The sequence below is a fragment of the Eucalyptus grandis genome, chromosome 9 (genome assembly GCF_016545825.1).
Source record: "Eucalyptus grandis isolate ANBG69807.140 chromosome 9, ASM1654582v1, whole genome shotgun sequence".
NCBI classification, from domain to species: Eukaryota; Viridiplantae; Streptophyta; class Magnoliopsida; order Myrtales; family Myrtaceae; genus Eucalyptus; species Eucalyptus grandis.
Window position 1 is genome coordinate 4,405,025 of NC_052620.1, and position 13,359 is coordinate 4,418,383.

Below are 13,359 nucleotides of genomic sequence, written 5' to 3' on the forward strand. Positions count from 1 at the left end.
CCATTATAGCTAAGTTAGATCTTTCTCTTCCCTATTCAGATGGACAGAAAGCGACACTGTGGAGTCCAATCCCTCAGGAGTTATTTCTCCTATTTTTTTTTTCTGCTTTAAGCCTGATAAGGATCAGTCCGGATTCATATGCAAAAACGGGTTATCGATGTGAAAAGCTCTAAATCTTTCCTTAATCTCTCTAGAAGGAGGAGGACGGTGCGGCCCATTGATGAAATCGGCAGAGGCGTTCTGCCCACCTCAGCCAACCATCATCATCCTTGCATAAGCTCTGTGCCAATAATAATAAAACAACTAATGCGGGCCCTTTGGAAAATTACAGGCGGACCCTTGCGATGAATTGTTGACTTTTCTCCGGTCCTAAATGTAATGCTCTCTCTCTCTCTCTTTCTCTTTCTATCTCTCTCTCTCTTCTCTCTCTCCTCCTCTGCTCTGCACTTAGCTTTTGAAGCATCCATTTTGACCGCTGCCCACCAAATCTCGGCCTCTTCATCTTTCCCTTCCTTTTTCCTTCCTCCTCCCCCATCGAGACCGACCCGACATAGCCTCGATCATGGAGCCTTCCTATCCCTCCGGCGGAGGAAGGCAGCCGCCCCTGCCGTCGCCGCCTAAGAAGGAGCTCCCCCTCCAGGGCCCCCGCCCCGCCCCGCTCCGGGTCTCCAAGCAGTCCCACGCCGTCCAGAAGCCGCCCCGCCCTCACCAGCTGCCCCACCAGGCGGTCTCCTCCTCGTGGGCCCCTCGCCCGACCCACCTGCCGGCGGTGGCGCCGGCGGTGGCGGGGGCGGACCGGCAGAAGCCCACGATCATCTTCGACATCTCGCCGAAGGTCATCCACGTCGAGGAGCGGAACTTCATGTCCATCGTCCAGCAGCTCACTGGGTCCTCCTCCACCTCCTCCTCCGGGGACGTGTCCCCGGCGGCCAGAGTGGCGGCGATAGAGCGGACCAGCCCGACGGGCAGGGAAAAGGGCTTCGCCGCCGCCGCCGCCGCGGCGGAGATGGGCGGGCCGTCGGCAGTGGCCGGCGACGACGAGGAGCTGATGTGTATGTTGGGAGACGTCCAGTTGGCCCAGAGTCAGGGAATACTGACCCCGGCGGCCCCGCCGGCGATATCCGCGGGTTTCTTCTCGCCAGCGACGGAGCCCCACATGTTGCAAGACCTGAGCCCGTTCTGGCCCGCGAACTACAGCTACAACAGCCCGTCGGCGTCGACCTGGTTCACGGCCTTCTCTCCCTCGCCGACCGCATCCGTCGATCTCTTCAACTTGTTCTCTGACTAGTGAGTGCGTGAAGAAAGGGGAAGACTCCATCTCGGGAAACCAAGAAACCCTCCGACGGGTTAGGCTTGATTTGACTTTGACTGACTCCCCAAAGCCGGAACCATTTTCTAGAGAGAGAAAGAGAGCAAGAGGAGGCAGCACCAAGAAGCTGCCTTTGAAGACAGAGAGAGAGACTGAGACTAGGTAAGATTCTTGCAGTGGACATTATTCCTTTGTTAATAATTTTTTCTTTTTTCACTCAGTATGGCCATTTGGGTTGGATTGTAGTGCAGATATTTTTGACTTTATACTAGGGGAAGAAATTGGTAACTTTAGTCCATTCGAATGATAGAAAGATGGGGTGATCGATTTAGCAGGTTCTTCTAGGTGTTACCATAAGAGTTCTGTATTCGTCGCGAAATTTTAGATTTTGTACTATATTTATTCTGTATCATTGGCAGACCGAAAAGTTTGATTTTGGCGAGCCCTACAGCTTAGCTGGAGGATAACGTTTGGGGGGTTTTTCTGATCCATACTTAGTGTGGAAAAAGAGAAAGGATGTAGCAGCATTATTGCATCCAGTGGCCGTCATAGCTTTGGTTGGCCTTTGGTTGGCTTGCTGAGCGAGGAGGGCTTGGCTCAGGCCGCTTTTGTCCCTTTCTGCGAGCAACTTGTCGGCCAATTCTTTGAAGTGTAAATGCGGAATCTAGGAAAGTTTGTGGAATTACTTGGCAATTTGATGACGTGCTGAACGATGATTCCTGGTTTCATACATGCCACTGCTCGATCATTGTTTGTTAGTTTCCACCAGAGTTGATGGCCTCTGCCTCCACAATCCCTTGAACAAAAGCTACCCTACGAGTTGTCATTGTGCTTGTCTACAGGGAATCCTCTGTGTGCCTCTTGTTTTCTGAGTGTGACTTGTCTCACGTGTTAAATGTCCCTAAAGTGACAAAAGTTCCCCCAGCTTAAACGGCGGATCATGATCTTCTATGTGGAAAAAAACAGGCTCTCTGCATTTCTTTAGGTGTGTTCAATGTCAATCAACAATCAACTAGTCCTCATCTTGCCAGCCGGTGGACCACATCAACACCAGGAATCGAATGATAGGATTCCTTAAATTCAGTAGACCGAACACCCCCCTCCCCCACCCCCTCTTACTCTCTCTCTTCTTTTGTTAAACTTCGCGGAAGTTCTTAATAGAGAAAAGCTTCGACTCTGTCGAAAAGGGGGATTGAATTTCCATAGAAAGCAGAGAATAGTAGAAAGTAGATGAACTTTGCTGAGTATCGCATTTTTCCGCAACAATGTGAATGCCCTTGCAAAAACAAGAGGTACTAAAGTTTAAGTCTCCCTGTAGACTGATAATCTAGTTGTGGATGTATAGGACAGATGATAATTGACTTGAACATTATCTACGAAGGTTTTTGCAAGTAAAAAATCCAGTTCGAATAAAAAAAATTTAGTCAGCAAATAAAGGAATTATTTACAACTGACACACTTCAAGAAAAAGCTCTGATAAAATGCAAAATGCCAGTGAACTTGAGTTGAGATCGTACTTCCCCTCCCAGCCTTCCGCACGTTCCATAATCCGTTTGATGCTCAGAACATCCAATTACTATTTAGGTAACAAAAACATCTAAAGTGCAAAATCTTGACTTCATCTTGAAAAGCCACTAACCAGCAATTTGACTCATTACTTTATGACATACCGACTGGTGTATTCCATGTCGACCCAATCAGAGTACCCACCCTCTCCCCTTTTATTGCTTTTGAAATGTTGCCCGGTTCGGATAGATTAAAGACGACGACTGCAACAAGTGAATCAGTGTAAGGGCAACATCACTCTTGTCTTCATAAAGATGCCTACCACATGACTTTTGAGTAAATCTAATGACTAGAGAATGGGCATGTTTACTCACCAGGAATATTGTTTTCTTGGCATAACGTAATGGCAGTCATATCCATTACCGAGAGGTCCTTTGAGGTAACCTCGTGATAAGTTAGTGTATCAAGAAGATGGGCATTTGGGTTGCGCTTAGGATCGTCATCATAAACTCCATTGACATTCGTAGCTTTCAAGACCACCTCCGCATTAACTGCATCAGCAATATGAAAGAGAAACTTTAGTCAATGATAAAGGGTCCTCCCTCTCCTACCACAGAATTTTCCGAAAGCTACTCACAAATTGAAATCAAACCACAGATTGTCCATAACTGAGAAAGTTAGATGAACTTTGTCACAATACCGCAAGGTTCAAAGCCTTAAAGACGATCCAATTTTATCAACTTGTTTTCAAGAGGCAATTTCCAAATGGTATATTGAGCCAATGAGTTAGCCTCAATGCAACAGATCTACAGGATTGTGTTTGCTAAAGAGAAGTCCAACTTACTCTCTGCACAGCGAAGGGCTGCTGCAGTGTCCGTGGTGAAAAATGGGTTTCCAGTTCCTGCTGCAAAAATCACAACCCTCCCTTTCTCCAAATGCCTCACAGCCCTTCGACGTATATATGGCTCTGCAACCTCAGACATCCTAAATGCAGTCTGGACACGGGTGGGAATGCCAATGCTCTCCATTGTTGCTTGAAGAAATATAGCATTCATGACAGTTGCTAACATCCTAAAATGCAAAGTACACATAAATGAACAACCACTGTCAAAAGCATTATATATCCAGAGAACAGCCATCTTCCATGAACTCACACTTGTGTGTAGCCCACATGGGCTACACAACATTGAACGCACATTTCCTTTTTGTGAGAAAACAAAGAGAGCAAAAGGCTATACCCAATATAATCTGCCGATGAACGATCAAGGCCACTACATCCTGCCCAGGAGGATCCGCGAAAGATATTGCCACCGCCAACCACAATTGCAACCTGATGACAGAAGATCGAGAAAACTATTTGAAGAGAATGTAAGGAAAAGGTTCCCGCATGTGTTCCCACCATTTAACGAAATGTTCTCAACTCCAATTAATTATATTGCAATATTTCAAAATACATCTTATAACTGCAGGAATGCTCTTATGAATGAGGAACAAGCAAGCAAGTTGACTCACAGTGAAACGAGTTTGATTGGGCCAAAATCTAATTAACAATTTTAATATTAAGACTAGACCATGCCGTACTCATTTTTCACACCTGGAACATTTAAATGAGTAAAAATATATGAAGATTGTCTACTCAAGATTTTCAAGAAAGCAATTCAGGATGGTCCTCTTGGTTCAGGAAAGAAATATACAAACGACAATCAGCAAAAGCCTAAAATAGCTTGTCTGTGTAGGATGAAGTCCTTTGAGTCTCTAAAACATTCTTCTGTTCCTTTATTCTCTACATTTCCTTTTGCAACAAAAGATCTCTTGCATGCTTATGAGGAAGAACATTAAAGGTACAAAAGGATAAAGCTTAACTCTTTGCAGAAGGGTACTGGTATAAATCATGCAATAAGTCATACACAGGCAACTTTATACCTCAATGCCCAGCCGAGTGACAGCTGCGACCTCCCTTGCTATAGACATTGTGACCTACATGAAAACAGAAGGCCAAGTTTCATGAGATATGAAAAGAGAAAAGATAAATGACGGCGCCAAAGATGGCTATTAGAATTTTCACCTTTGGATCAATGTTTTGAGCATGATCACCTGCAAGTGCTTCTCCACTCACTTTAAGCAACACCCTTCGCCATCTGAATGAGGGTTTGGCCATGCTTGATTCCCTCATTGACACTCCAAAAGGACCCAGAGAAGATATATGAGGTTGCCTGCAAAAACAGCTAGTTGGGCTGAGGAAAACCTTGAAATAGAAAAGTTTCAACATATTGATCTAGAGAGGTTGGCCACATCAAAATGAAAATTTTAAATAACTGTGACTATGCCACTCTAACAACAAGATATGCCTGTACATTGAATATCTAACTGACAAAATGACACAGGGTAAAGAGAGATTCATCTAAGACAATGATATACTGTCATTTTAGCCTAGGAAGAAGACCATTCCTGTGGTTGAGATTCCGCTCATTGGACATAATATTACACCCTACTAACAAAAGCTAAAAGATTATAAGGACAAGTATATTTCAAGAAATTGCACGATTTCAACACATAGAAATGCTCAAATTAAGAAAAAGAACTTAAAAGTGCTAAAGGCATTCAACACCTAGAAATATGTAGTGGACTTCTGGAAACTCAAAGATTTTCATCAACTTTACAATTTAAGATCATAGATCTGCCCAAGTCCCAAGATTCAGTAAAGCATTTGGTAAATGAAATTACATGGTGCTATAATAAGGCAAGCAACCTTTTCTTTTTCCTTTCTGTCTGTTTAAAGGATAAATAATATTTCAAGAGAAAGTTGTACAAGAAGCTACGGAACCATCCAAGACTCCAAGCTTGTCCCTTTCCCTGCAATGACTCTGTTTCAGCTATTCTTTGTACTGACAATCGGACCTCCAAACAAATCACCACACCCAAAGCCCAAAGGAATGTGACTCAAGAGAATAATATGAGTTGTTTGCCTTCATTCTCTTGGGATAAAAAGCTGAAAAAGGTCAGTGAACAAGAGTTGCTATGGTATGGAAGTAGGTAGATTACCACAAGGAACCAACCATTCTCTCTTCTTAACCAACCAATGTCCACTAGATTTGATTAACACACCATTGAGTATCCAACATTCAGCGATCTTAGTTATTGATGAGGTAGCAAGCTACTCAACCCGACTCTAAACCTTAGACAATCAACATCCAGGGCTGCATAGAAGCAATATAATGATGGGAGCAGTTAAATTTGAAAGATAAGCAAAATTTCCAGAAAGCTTTAGATAAGAGGAATCATTTTAAGAACTGATTCGTAAGACAACTTAAGGAACTGAAGGCTTAGGAAAATGCAAGTTGGTAAATTCTCCAGACGAAACTAGAAAATTGAATGGCACAAAATCCAAAGTTCTTTTGCATGATTGGGCAGTAACACGCATAGTTTGCTATTCTATTTCAGTAGCAGGACAATCACACAACAAAGCTGAACCAAAACCAAAGAAATTTCTTTTGCAGGTAGAAACTCCTATTCCAAGAGCAAGCTCGGGAATCGCTTTCTTTCTCAAACGAGGACAAAATCACATCTTTCAATGACCTCTACACCAATATCATCAAGAACTGCAAGGGAGGTCCACGCAGGCTCCATCCGCGAATGACATGAATATGCACATTACGCTCTTCCTCCTCCAGAAAAATGCACAAGCCATAAAGAAGTAACGACAATTGCCATCATAATCAAAAGGGTCAGCCACGCCAAGCACCTCTTACCACTTTCCACATACAAACACCCATCAAAGAACCCAAGTGCAAGGTGACCTCCGGCGACAAGAAACAGGGGAATTCAGCATATACCTTGAATTCATATGCTCCGGGTTTGACTCCAACGAAGAACACTGAACCCACAACCGCTGCCGAGAGCTCCGACGACCCGTCACCGGAATTCTGTAATGGGTCCTCGTAGGGCTCCAGCACGGCGAAGGAGAAGGCGCCGGAGACGGAGTAGAAGAGGCGATGGCGTTGAAGGAGACGGAATGAATGAAGGACGCCGAGGACGCCATTCGGTACGATGAACGAACCACCGAACGGACGGGCGCGAAACGCCGAGGAAGACGCGAAGAGCTTCAACGTTGGTCTGCCGCTGGAAGAAGATGGTCTCCCTCTCTCTCTCTCTCTCTCTCTAGAGTATCCACCGGCTGGAGTTGCAGAAAGAGTTTTTAGGTTAGGGAAGAAGATGACTGATATTTTTCTAGGGGAAAATTGAAATATCTCTTGGTGTGGGAAAAAAAAAAAACAAATTTTTTTAGCATGTGTTTAATATCATTTTCCTTAGTAGGAGACAAGAAGAAGAAGAATAAGGGCCTGTTTGGTAACCATCCAAACAGTGCCAAATTCTGATTCTTTGTTCCGGAATCGTTTTTTAGAATCGCGTTTGGTAAAATTTTTGTTCCGGAAACAAATTTGTTCTCGGGAACAAATTGAAATGTAATCAAGAATAAAAAAGTTGATTCTTGTTCCGAGAATCAATTCGAGAATCAAAATCAATAAATTTTCTTCTTCCTTTGGCCATCTCACGACCGCCGTCCACCGCCGCCGCCACCGTCCCGCCATCCGCCACCGCCACTCCACCGCGCCGCCGGGGCTGGCCACGGCCACGGCGAGCTCGCTGGAGGCTTGCCCGCCACCGGCGAGGCCTAGCCTCGCCGGATCGGGCGAGGGCCGGTGAGCCTCGCGACGCCACCCCACGGTGGCCGGCGAGGCTCGCTCGGCCACCGGCGAGGCTTGCCCGGCCCCGCCGTGGCACCGGCGAGCCCGCCCAACCCCGACGAGGTCGGCCCGCTCCCGAGCCAGGCGGGCTCGGCCTCGCAGATCCGGCTCCGGCCGAGCCTCGGTGGGGTAGGCGAGCCTCGCCGTCGACCGCGAGGGCCGCCACAGCGAGGCTTGGCCGACGAGGGCCGGCAACGCCCGGTGAGGTCGCCGGCCAAGAAGAAGGAGAAGGTGAGAAAAAGAAAAGAAAAAAAGGAAAAAAAAAAAAGAAAAGAAAAAAAAAAAGGAAAATGAAAAGAAAAAAATGAAAAAAAAGAAAAGAAAACAAAGGAAAAAAAGTAAAAAAAATTATTTAAAAATTAAAAGAAATTGATTTGGAAATGTAAATTAATGAATACTGATGCAAACGCAATTTATTCCGTAATCGAAATTTTGGACAAGTTACCAAACGGCTTAAAATGCTTAGAATCGGTTAATGAGCGAGAATAAAAAAGAACCGCCCGATCGAATCGCCTCCCTAGGAACAGAATCGTTACCAAACGCGCCCTAAGTCTTTTTCTTGGGTATTATCCAAAATTTCACTTATAGGAAAAGGAAGATCTTGAATCTTGAGATTTTATGAAGGGTATATAATAAATTTAGGTGTTTTGAAAGACTGTGTGTCCTTGTAGAAGTGAACATCACATTGAAGAGTTTAAAGAGGATTACAAAAATCACACACTAGTAAATTTGTTACAAAATTTATCCTAAATTAATTTTTGAATAATAAAAATTTCAAATTGGTATACTCGTAACATGTATCATTTGTTAGTTTGCATCAAATTTAATTGTAAAATTGTTAAGTCGAATAACACGTCGTTGATAAGTTACATAAAAATTCATATCGATTTGAGTTTTTACTTATTCAACAATTAGTTTTTACTAAATTTATGATAGATATACTAGTTTAGATTTTTTTAATAAGCTAAAAATTAATTTAAGATAAATTTGTCGTAAATATACCAATTTATAATTTTTTGTAATATTAACCCATTTTAAAATGGGATAATAAAAGTGAAGTCATAAAACTTGTCAATTTGTAGCCATGGTTTAAAACTCTTTTCCGAATTATCTAAGCATTAAGAGTTATAGTGGTTCTTCAAATTACTCGGTTGCCTTTTAGTGTGTGAAATAGCCCATGTGGGGGGTTATTTAAGTGATAGAGCTTGTTAAAGTTCGAGAAGGTATTGTTTTCATATTTAAGATTAAACTGAATTTTTTTTTAAAAAGTAAAAAAAATTAAGAAATCTAAAGTGGTAATTTAAAATGGAATAATATATTAATAAATCTAAAATGTAAATTTATCATAGATATATTAGTTTAGATTTTTTAATAAATAAAAATTAATTTAAGATAAATTTGTTGTAAATATACCGATTTATAATTTTTGTGATATTAACTCATTTTAAAATGGGATAATAAAAGTGAAGTCATAAAACTTGTTAATTTGTAGCTGTGGTCCGAATTATCGAAGCATTAAGAGTTATAGCGGTTCTTAAAATTAGTCGGTCGCCTTTTAGTGTGTGAAATAGCCCATGTGGGGGTTATTTAAGTGATAGAGCTTGTTAAAAGTTCGAAAAGGTATTGTTATCATATTCAAGATTAAACTGATTTTTTTATAAAAAAAGTACAACAAAAATTAAGAAATCTAAAGTGGTAATTTAGAGGGGTGGCCAGGCCGCGGTGAGGCGGCTAGCCTTCGATTGGTAGCGGCCGTGGCGGCCCTCTCCACCTCCCTCCCAACACCTCCCAACTCCTCCCAGCACCCTCATCCTTAATTTCTCTCTCAACGTGCTTTAGTTCCTTTTTTCTAATTATAGTTTTTTTTTAGTATGACGTCTCATCAATGTCATTTGTACCAAAAAAAAACTAATTTTAAAAAATGCCACATAAAATTTACATTCAAGAAAAAAAAAATGAAGTAATCAACATAAATTTTAGCACGTCATTATCATTTGTCTCTCTACCATCGTCAGTAAAGGTTCAGTGACCCTCAACCGGAGGTAATAGAAAGTGGCGGCCCTTCGCCCCTCTTTTTTATTTTTTTTTCCCTCTTGTGAACTTGCTTCATATTTTCTGGGTTTTTTAAAAAATTATTACAAAATTATTTTCATATAATTGCTACAGGACGCCAATTTCAGCAACTCGCCAAAAGATTAAGCGGGCTCTCGATAAAGTAAACAAATTCTAAAAGATAAAGTTCAAAGATTATTGAGGTCAAAGTTTATGATCTAATTACAATTAGCACCAACATTAGTGAGCTATCAACCAAATTTCACCTTATAGGAAGTAAAGCTTTTCATATTGGCTAGTAACTTTCTCAATTGCAAAAATCAAGTCTTTATCCTATCAGTAATTAGTATTTTTGTAACATTTTGAGAGCCCCTTTGTTTATTTTTAAGCTAAAGCAAAGGGTATTACTCTGTATTTCCATCCAATTTTAAAATATCATTCAAATTTTAGAAAATTATGAAAAAATTTAATGTGGATACAAGTTTGGACGTTTAAACGTTGTGAAAGTGAAAAAGCAAAAGTCATTTTAGACAGACACTAGTTAGTTTGATCCCATTAATAATTAGCAAATTTTATCTTAACTTTTCATAAATAAAAGCAACTTTGAAATCAATGAATATCAGTAATTTTTAACTATTTGATAGATTTCTCTAAATATTTCTTTTCGTCTTTGTCTATATTACAGCTAATTCAAAATCCAATTTTCATTCACAACTTCAATTACTCCTCATCTTCATTCCACAGCTTCCACACTTTCACCTGCATTCACCTCCCTCCTCCTTCAAACTTCCCTTCTTTACAAGCTTACTTCAAATACAGCTGCAACACTCAATTCATCTGCCCCTGCGTTTTGTGTTGGGAATGCAGCACGCCTCCCTCTTTACAAGCTACTCCAAGAACAATTGCATTCACACCATTCATACAACACACGTGAAATCCTCTGCTTTTTCCGGGCTATCAATTTTCCGACTTTCCTGCCGAACTTCCCCGTTTTCTTGGCTCGATTGAATAAGGCATAATCAACTTCTCATACAAGCTCAGCTGCCTCGACGGTAAGTCCGGTGACTTGCACCAACAGGCAAGCAAACATGTTGCTGAATACTCGATACGGAAAACACATAGTATTTCTTTCTTTCGGTGCTCAGAAAACTCGCTCTACTCAAGAAAGAATGCTAATTACACGGAAACTTACATGGCCTCTTTCGACAAGCTTACAAAACCCATTCTGATGGACAACAGGGGACTGCTGGATCATTTCGCCGGGAACCATCTTTGAATGGACAAGGAGAACATGGAATTGCTGAGCTCTATTAACTTCACAAGAATTCTCTTGTCCTCTGCCATCTTTGAGGGGACAAGGAGAACATGGAATTGCTGAGCTCAATTAACTTCACAGGGGTTTTTGGCCCTCTACTTTCAGATACAAACTGAAGTTTCATCCTGAGCTGATCCAAAAGAGTTTCTAGAGCCTGACTGGTAGTCCATAGTTATGGAAAGCTCTAAGTTTACCATCGTAGCTTCCCGTCACTATCACAAGGCCCCATGCTTGGGAGAAATGGTCCACTTGATGCTTCCCGAATTCGCAATATGCTTCTGTGGGTGGAACTTCACATTGAGGAAGCCTCTCTTCAGGCCATGTGGCAGAGCCCGTGCATGACCTGTCGAGGGAGAAGCAATTACCGAGTGAAAAACATTCGGGTTCTTTATGATCCGGCGTGCAAAAGGAGCATCCGCGTTGGTGATTTCCTAGGTCCTTCGGTCCTCTATGTGTGCCTGACCATGGTGTTGCAACAGACACACCTTTGGATGAAAAATACTCGCAAGAGCGCAAGGACTTCGTGCTCTTGGAAGGAGACAGATTGAAGTCGTCATAGTTCCACAAGTAGACACGATCCTCTCCAGTAGATACCATGTGATTGCCACTTGAAGTAAAAGAAGCAGACATCTGATTTACTGACTTTGGATGCCCTGTTACATTCAGCAAATTACAGCTTTAAACAATGCTGGTCGATTGTGGAACCAAAACAAAAGGTCTCATTTCACATTGGCAAAATTATACGCTGGTCAATAGGCTTGTGTTCTTGGTTTATATTCTTGTGGACACAGATGAGATGTGACACAACGAGAATGATAAACCCTATATTCTACTTTTCTCAAATTTTTTGACTTTTCACTCAATATGGTATCAAGGTTATTAAATGATGGCTCAGATGCAAAAAGAAATTGACTCAGCCATGCATTTTTACAGGGCAAAGATGAAAGATGCCTTGATTTTTATCTTCAAAATGGGGATAATGATGTTTAAAGTTTCATGAAACCTCGAATGAGAATGAAGCTCAATACCTCTGTATTTGGAAATGATCTCAGTTCCTTCTAAAATACGGAGTCTGCAATCTTCTGACGAGATCATTACTCTTCGAGAATTTTCCTGAGAAAACTGCAATGAGAAATCATTTAAACGTTATTTATGAGCAATGTAAGAAGAACCTTTCAGAAACTCGAGCTTTTACTTATGCCAAACCTGAATGCTAGTGATCCTGTTGCCAAAGGTCCTTTTTTCCCTTGAATATGGATAACTGCATCTTGCTGGAGACGATTGCCTGCATCCAGGTAAATTGAGTTAAGTACCTACTATTCATATTCATCAACTAACCCTACATTCAAAACATGAGGAGAAAGTTACCTGACATCTCAAAGAAACGGCAAGTGCCTGTGATACTACCAACAACAATTCCCTGCAAAAAGCATTGGAGAAAGAGAAGACAGGATGAGCATAATCTTTATCTCCTAAAACTTTAGATAAGGCTTAGCAGCATGAAGCTATTGATCATACTTTTCCATCAGGCTGGTAGCAAATGGCGGTTATCACATCTCGCGCGTCGACCCAATCCACAACTCGCCTTTTGGATATTCCCCAAATCCGAGCTTTACCATCTATAGAACCACTTAAGAAGTGGTTCTCATCAAGAGGGTCAAATTGAATGCACGTCACTGTTTCAGATCGAAGAGGCAAAAGATAAGATTATGGGAAATTATTGAATAACAGGACATCTCGAGATAAGGAGAACTGAAGTTTAATATTTACCGTAATTACTATGGCGGAAGACATTCAGGCATCGGTCACAACCCACTTTCCACAGACGGACAGTATTGTCTTTGGAAGACGAAAGCAGCTTCTGCAACAGCAAAGGATGAAAAAAAGCTCCCATCAGCCATCAAGCCAAGTAAAACATTCCAACATGAAACAAGTGAGAGTGCATGATCACTTCAGCAAGATATAGAAGGCTGTGCTAGAACTCACATTAGAAGAAGACCAAGCCAACTCCAGAACATCACTTGTGTGGCCGTGAAACTCATGCAGTGGTGACTCGCTGATCCAGAAGATCTGATCAGGCATTAGAACTGAGGCGTGGTTCGACTTCTTTCCTTTAGGACGCGATATGCCATTTTTCACCAGGCTGCAATTATGATCTTCACAAGTATCCACATAACTATGAGAGGCATCTACTGATGCAACCTGCCATATCCGGACCACACCATCTGAACCACCAGTTGCCAAGAATTCACCATCTGGACTGAACTTCATCGTCCAGATTATGCCATCGTGAGCTTGAATTTCTTGTCCGACGTAGAGTGCAGATAACTCCATTAACCTCTTTTTTGTTGTGTCGGGTGTTCAGCTTTCTCAATCTGGGTACTTCAGGATCTGGTTTGAAAGCTTCAGGAGTAGACATGTTATGCTTGTTG

General features: G+C 41.9%; 3 protein-coding genes across 4 annotated transcripts; 1 reads left to right on the forward strand and 2 right to left on the reverse strand.

Annotated features, from left to right (window-relative positions):
* Nucleotides 1-399: 399 nt before the first annotated feature.
* Nucleotides 400-6,654, forward strand: LOC104418140 (protein MKS1). Of its 2 annotated transcripts, none has more exons than XM_039302098.1 (2): nt 400-1,471; nt 6,313-6,654. In XM_039302098.1, the coding sequence occupies exon 1, from the start codon at nt 563-565 to the stop codon at nt 1,286-1,288; it is 726 nt and encodes a 241-aa protein (XP_039158032.1). In that variant the 5' UTR covers nt 400-562; the 3' UTR covers nt 1,289-1,471; nt 6,313-6,654. The 2 variants fall into 2 exon arrangements, with proteins under 2 accessions (XP_039158032.1, XP_039158031.1); XM_039302097.1 differs by lacking the exon at nt 6,313-6,654 and adding an exon at nt 1,729-2,756.
* LOC104418141 (uridylate kinase) lies at nt 2,600-6,885 on the reverse strand. The gene is made up of 7 exons (XM_010029388.3): nt 6,649-6,885; nt 4,881-5,028; nt 4,739-4,792; nt 4,054-4,145; nt 3,660-3,886; nt 3,190-3,366; nt 2,600-3,078 (listed from the first exon to the last, which is right to left on the reverse strand). The coding sequence occupies exons 1-7, from the start codon at nt 6,852-6,854 to the stop codon at nt 2,969-2,971; spliced, it is 1,014 nt and encodes a 337-aa protein (XP_010027690.2). The 5' UTR covers nt 6,855-6,885; the 3' UTR covers nt 2,600-2,968.
* Nucleotides 6,886-10,621: 3,736 nt separating this feature from the next.
* Nucleotides 10,622-13,267, reverse strand: LOC104418142 (uncharacterized WD repeat-containing protein C3H5.08c). The gene is given in 9 exon segments (XM_039301546.1): nt 10,622-11,270; nt 11,413-11,580; nt 11,956-12,049; nt 12,134-12,168; nt 12,171-12,212; nt 12,296-12,347; nt 12,446-12,603; nt 12,698-12,788; nt 12,914-13,267. Coding segments are annotated over 9 exon segments (1,116 nt in total). The 5' UTR covers nt 13,262-13,267; the 3' UTR covers nt 10,622-11,142.
* Nucleotides 13,268-13,359: the final 92 nt, after the last annotated feature.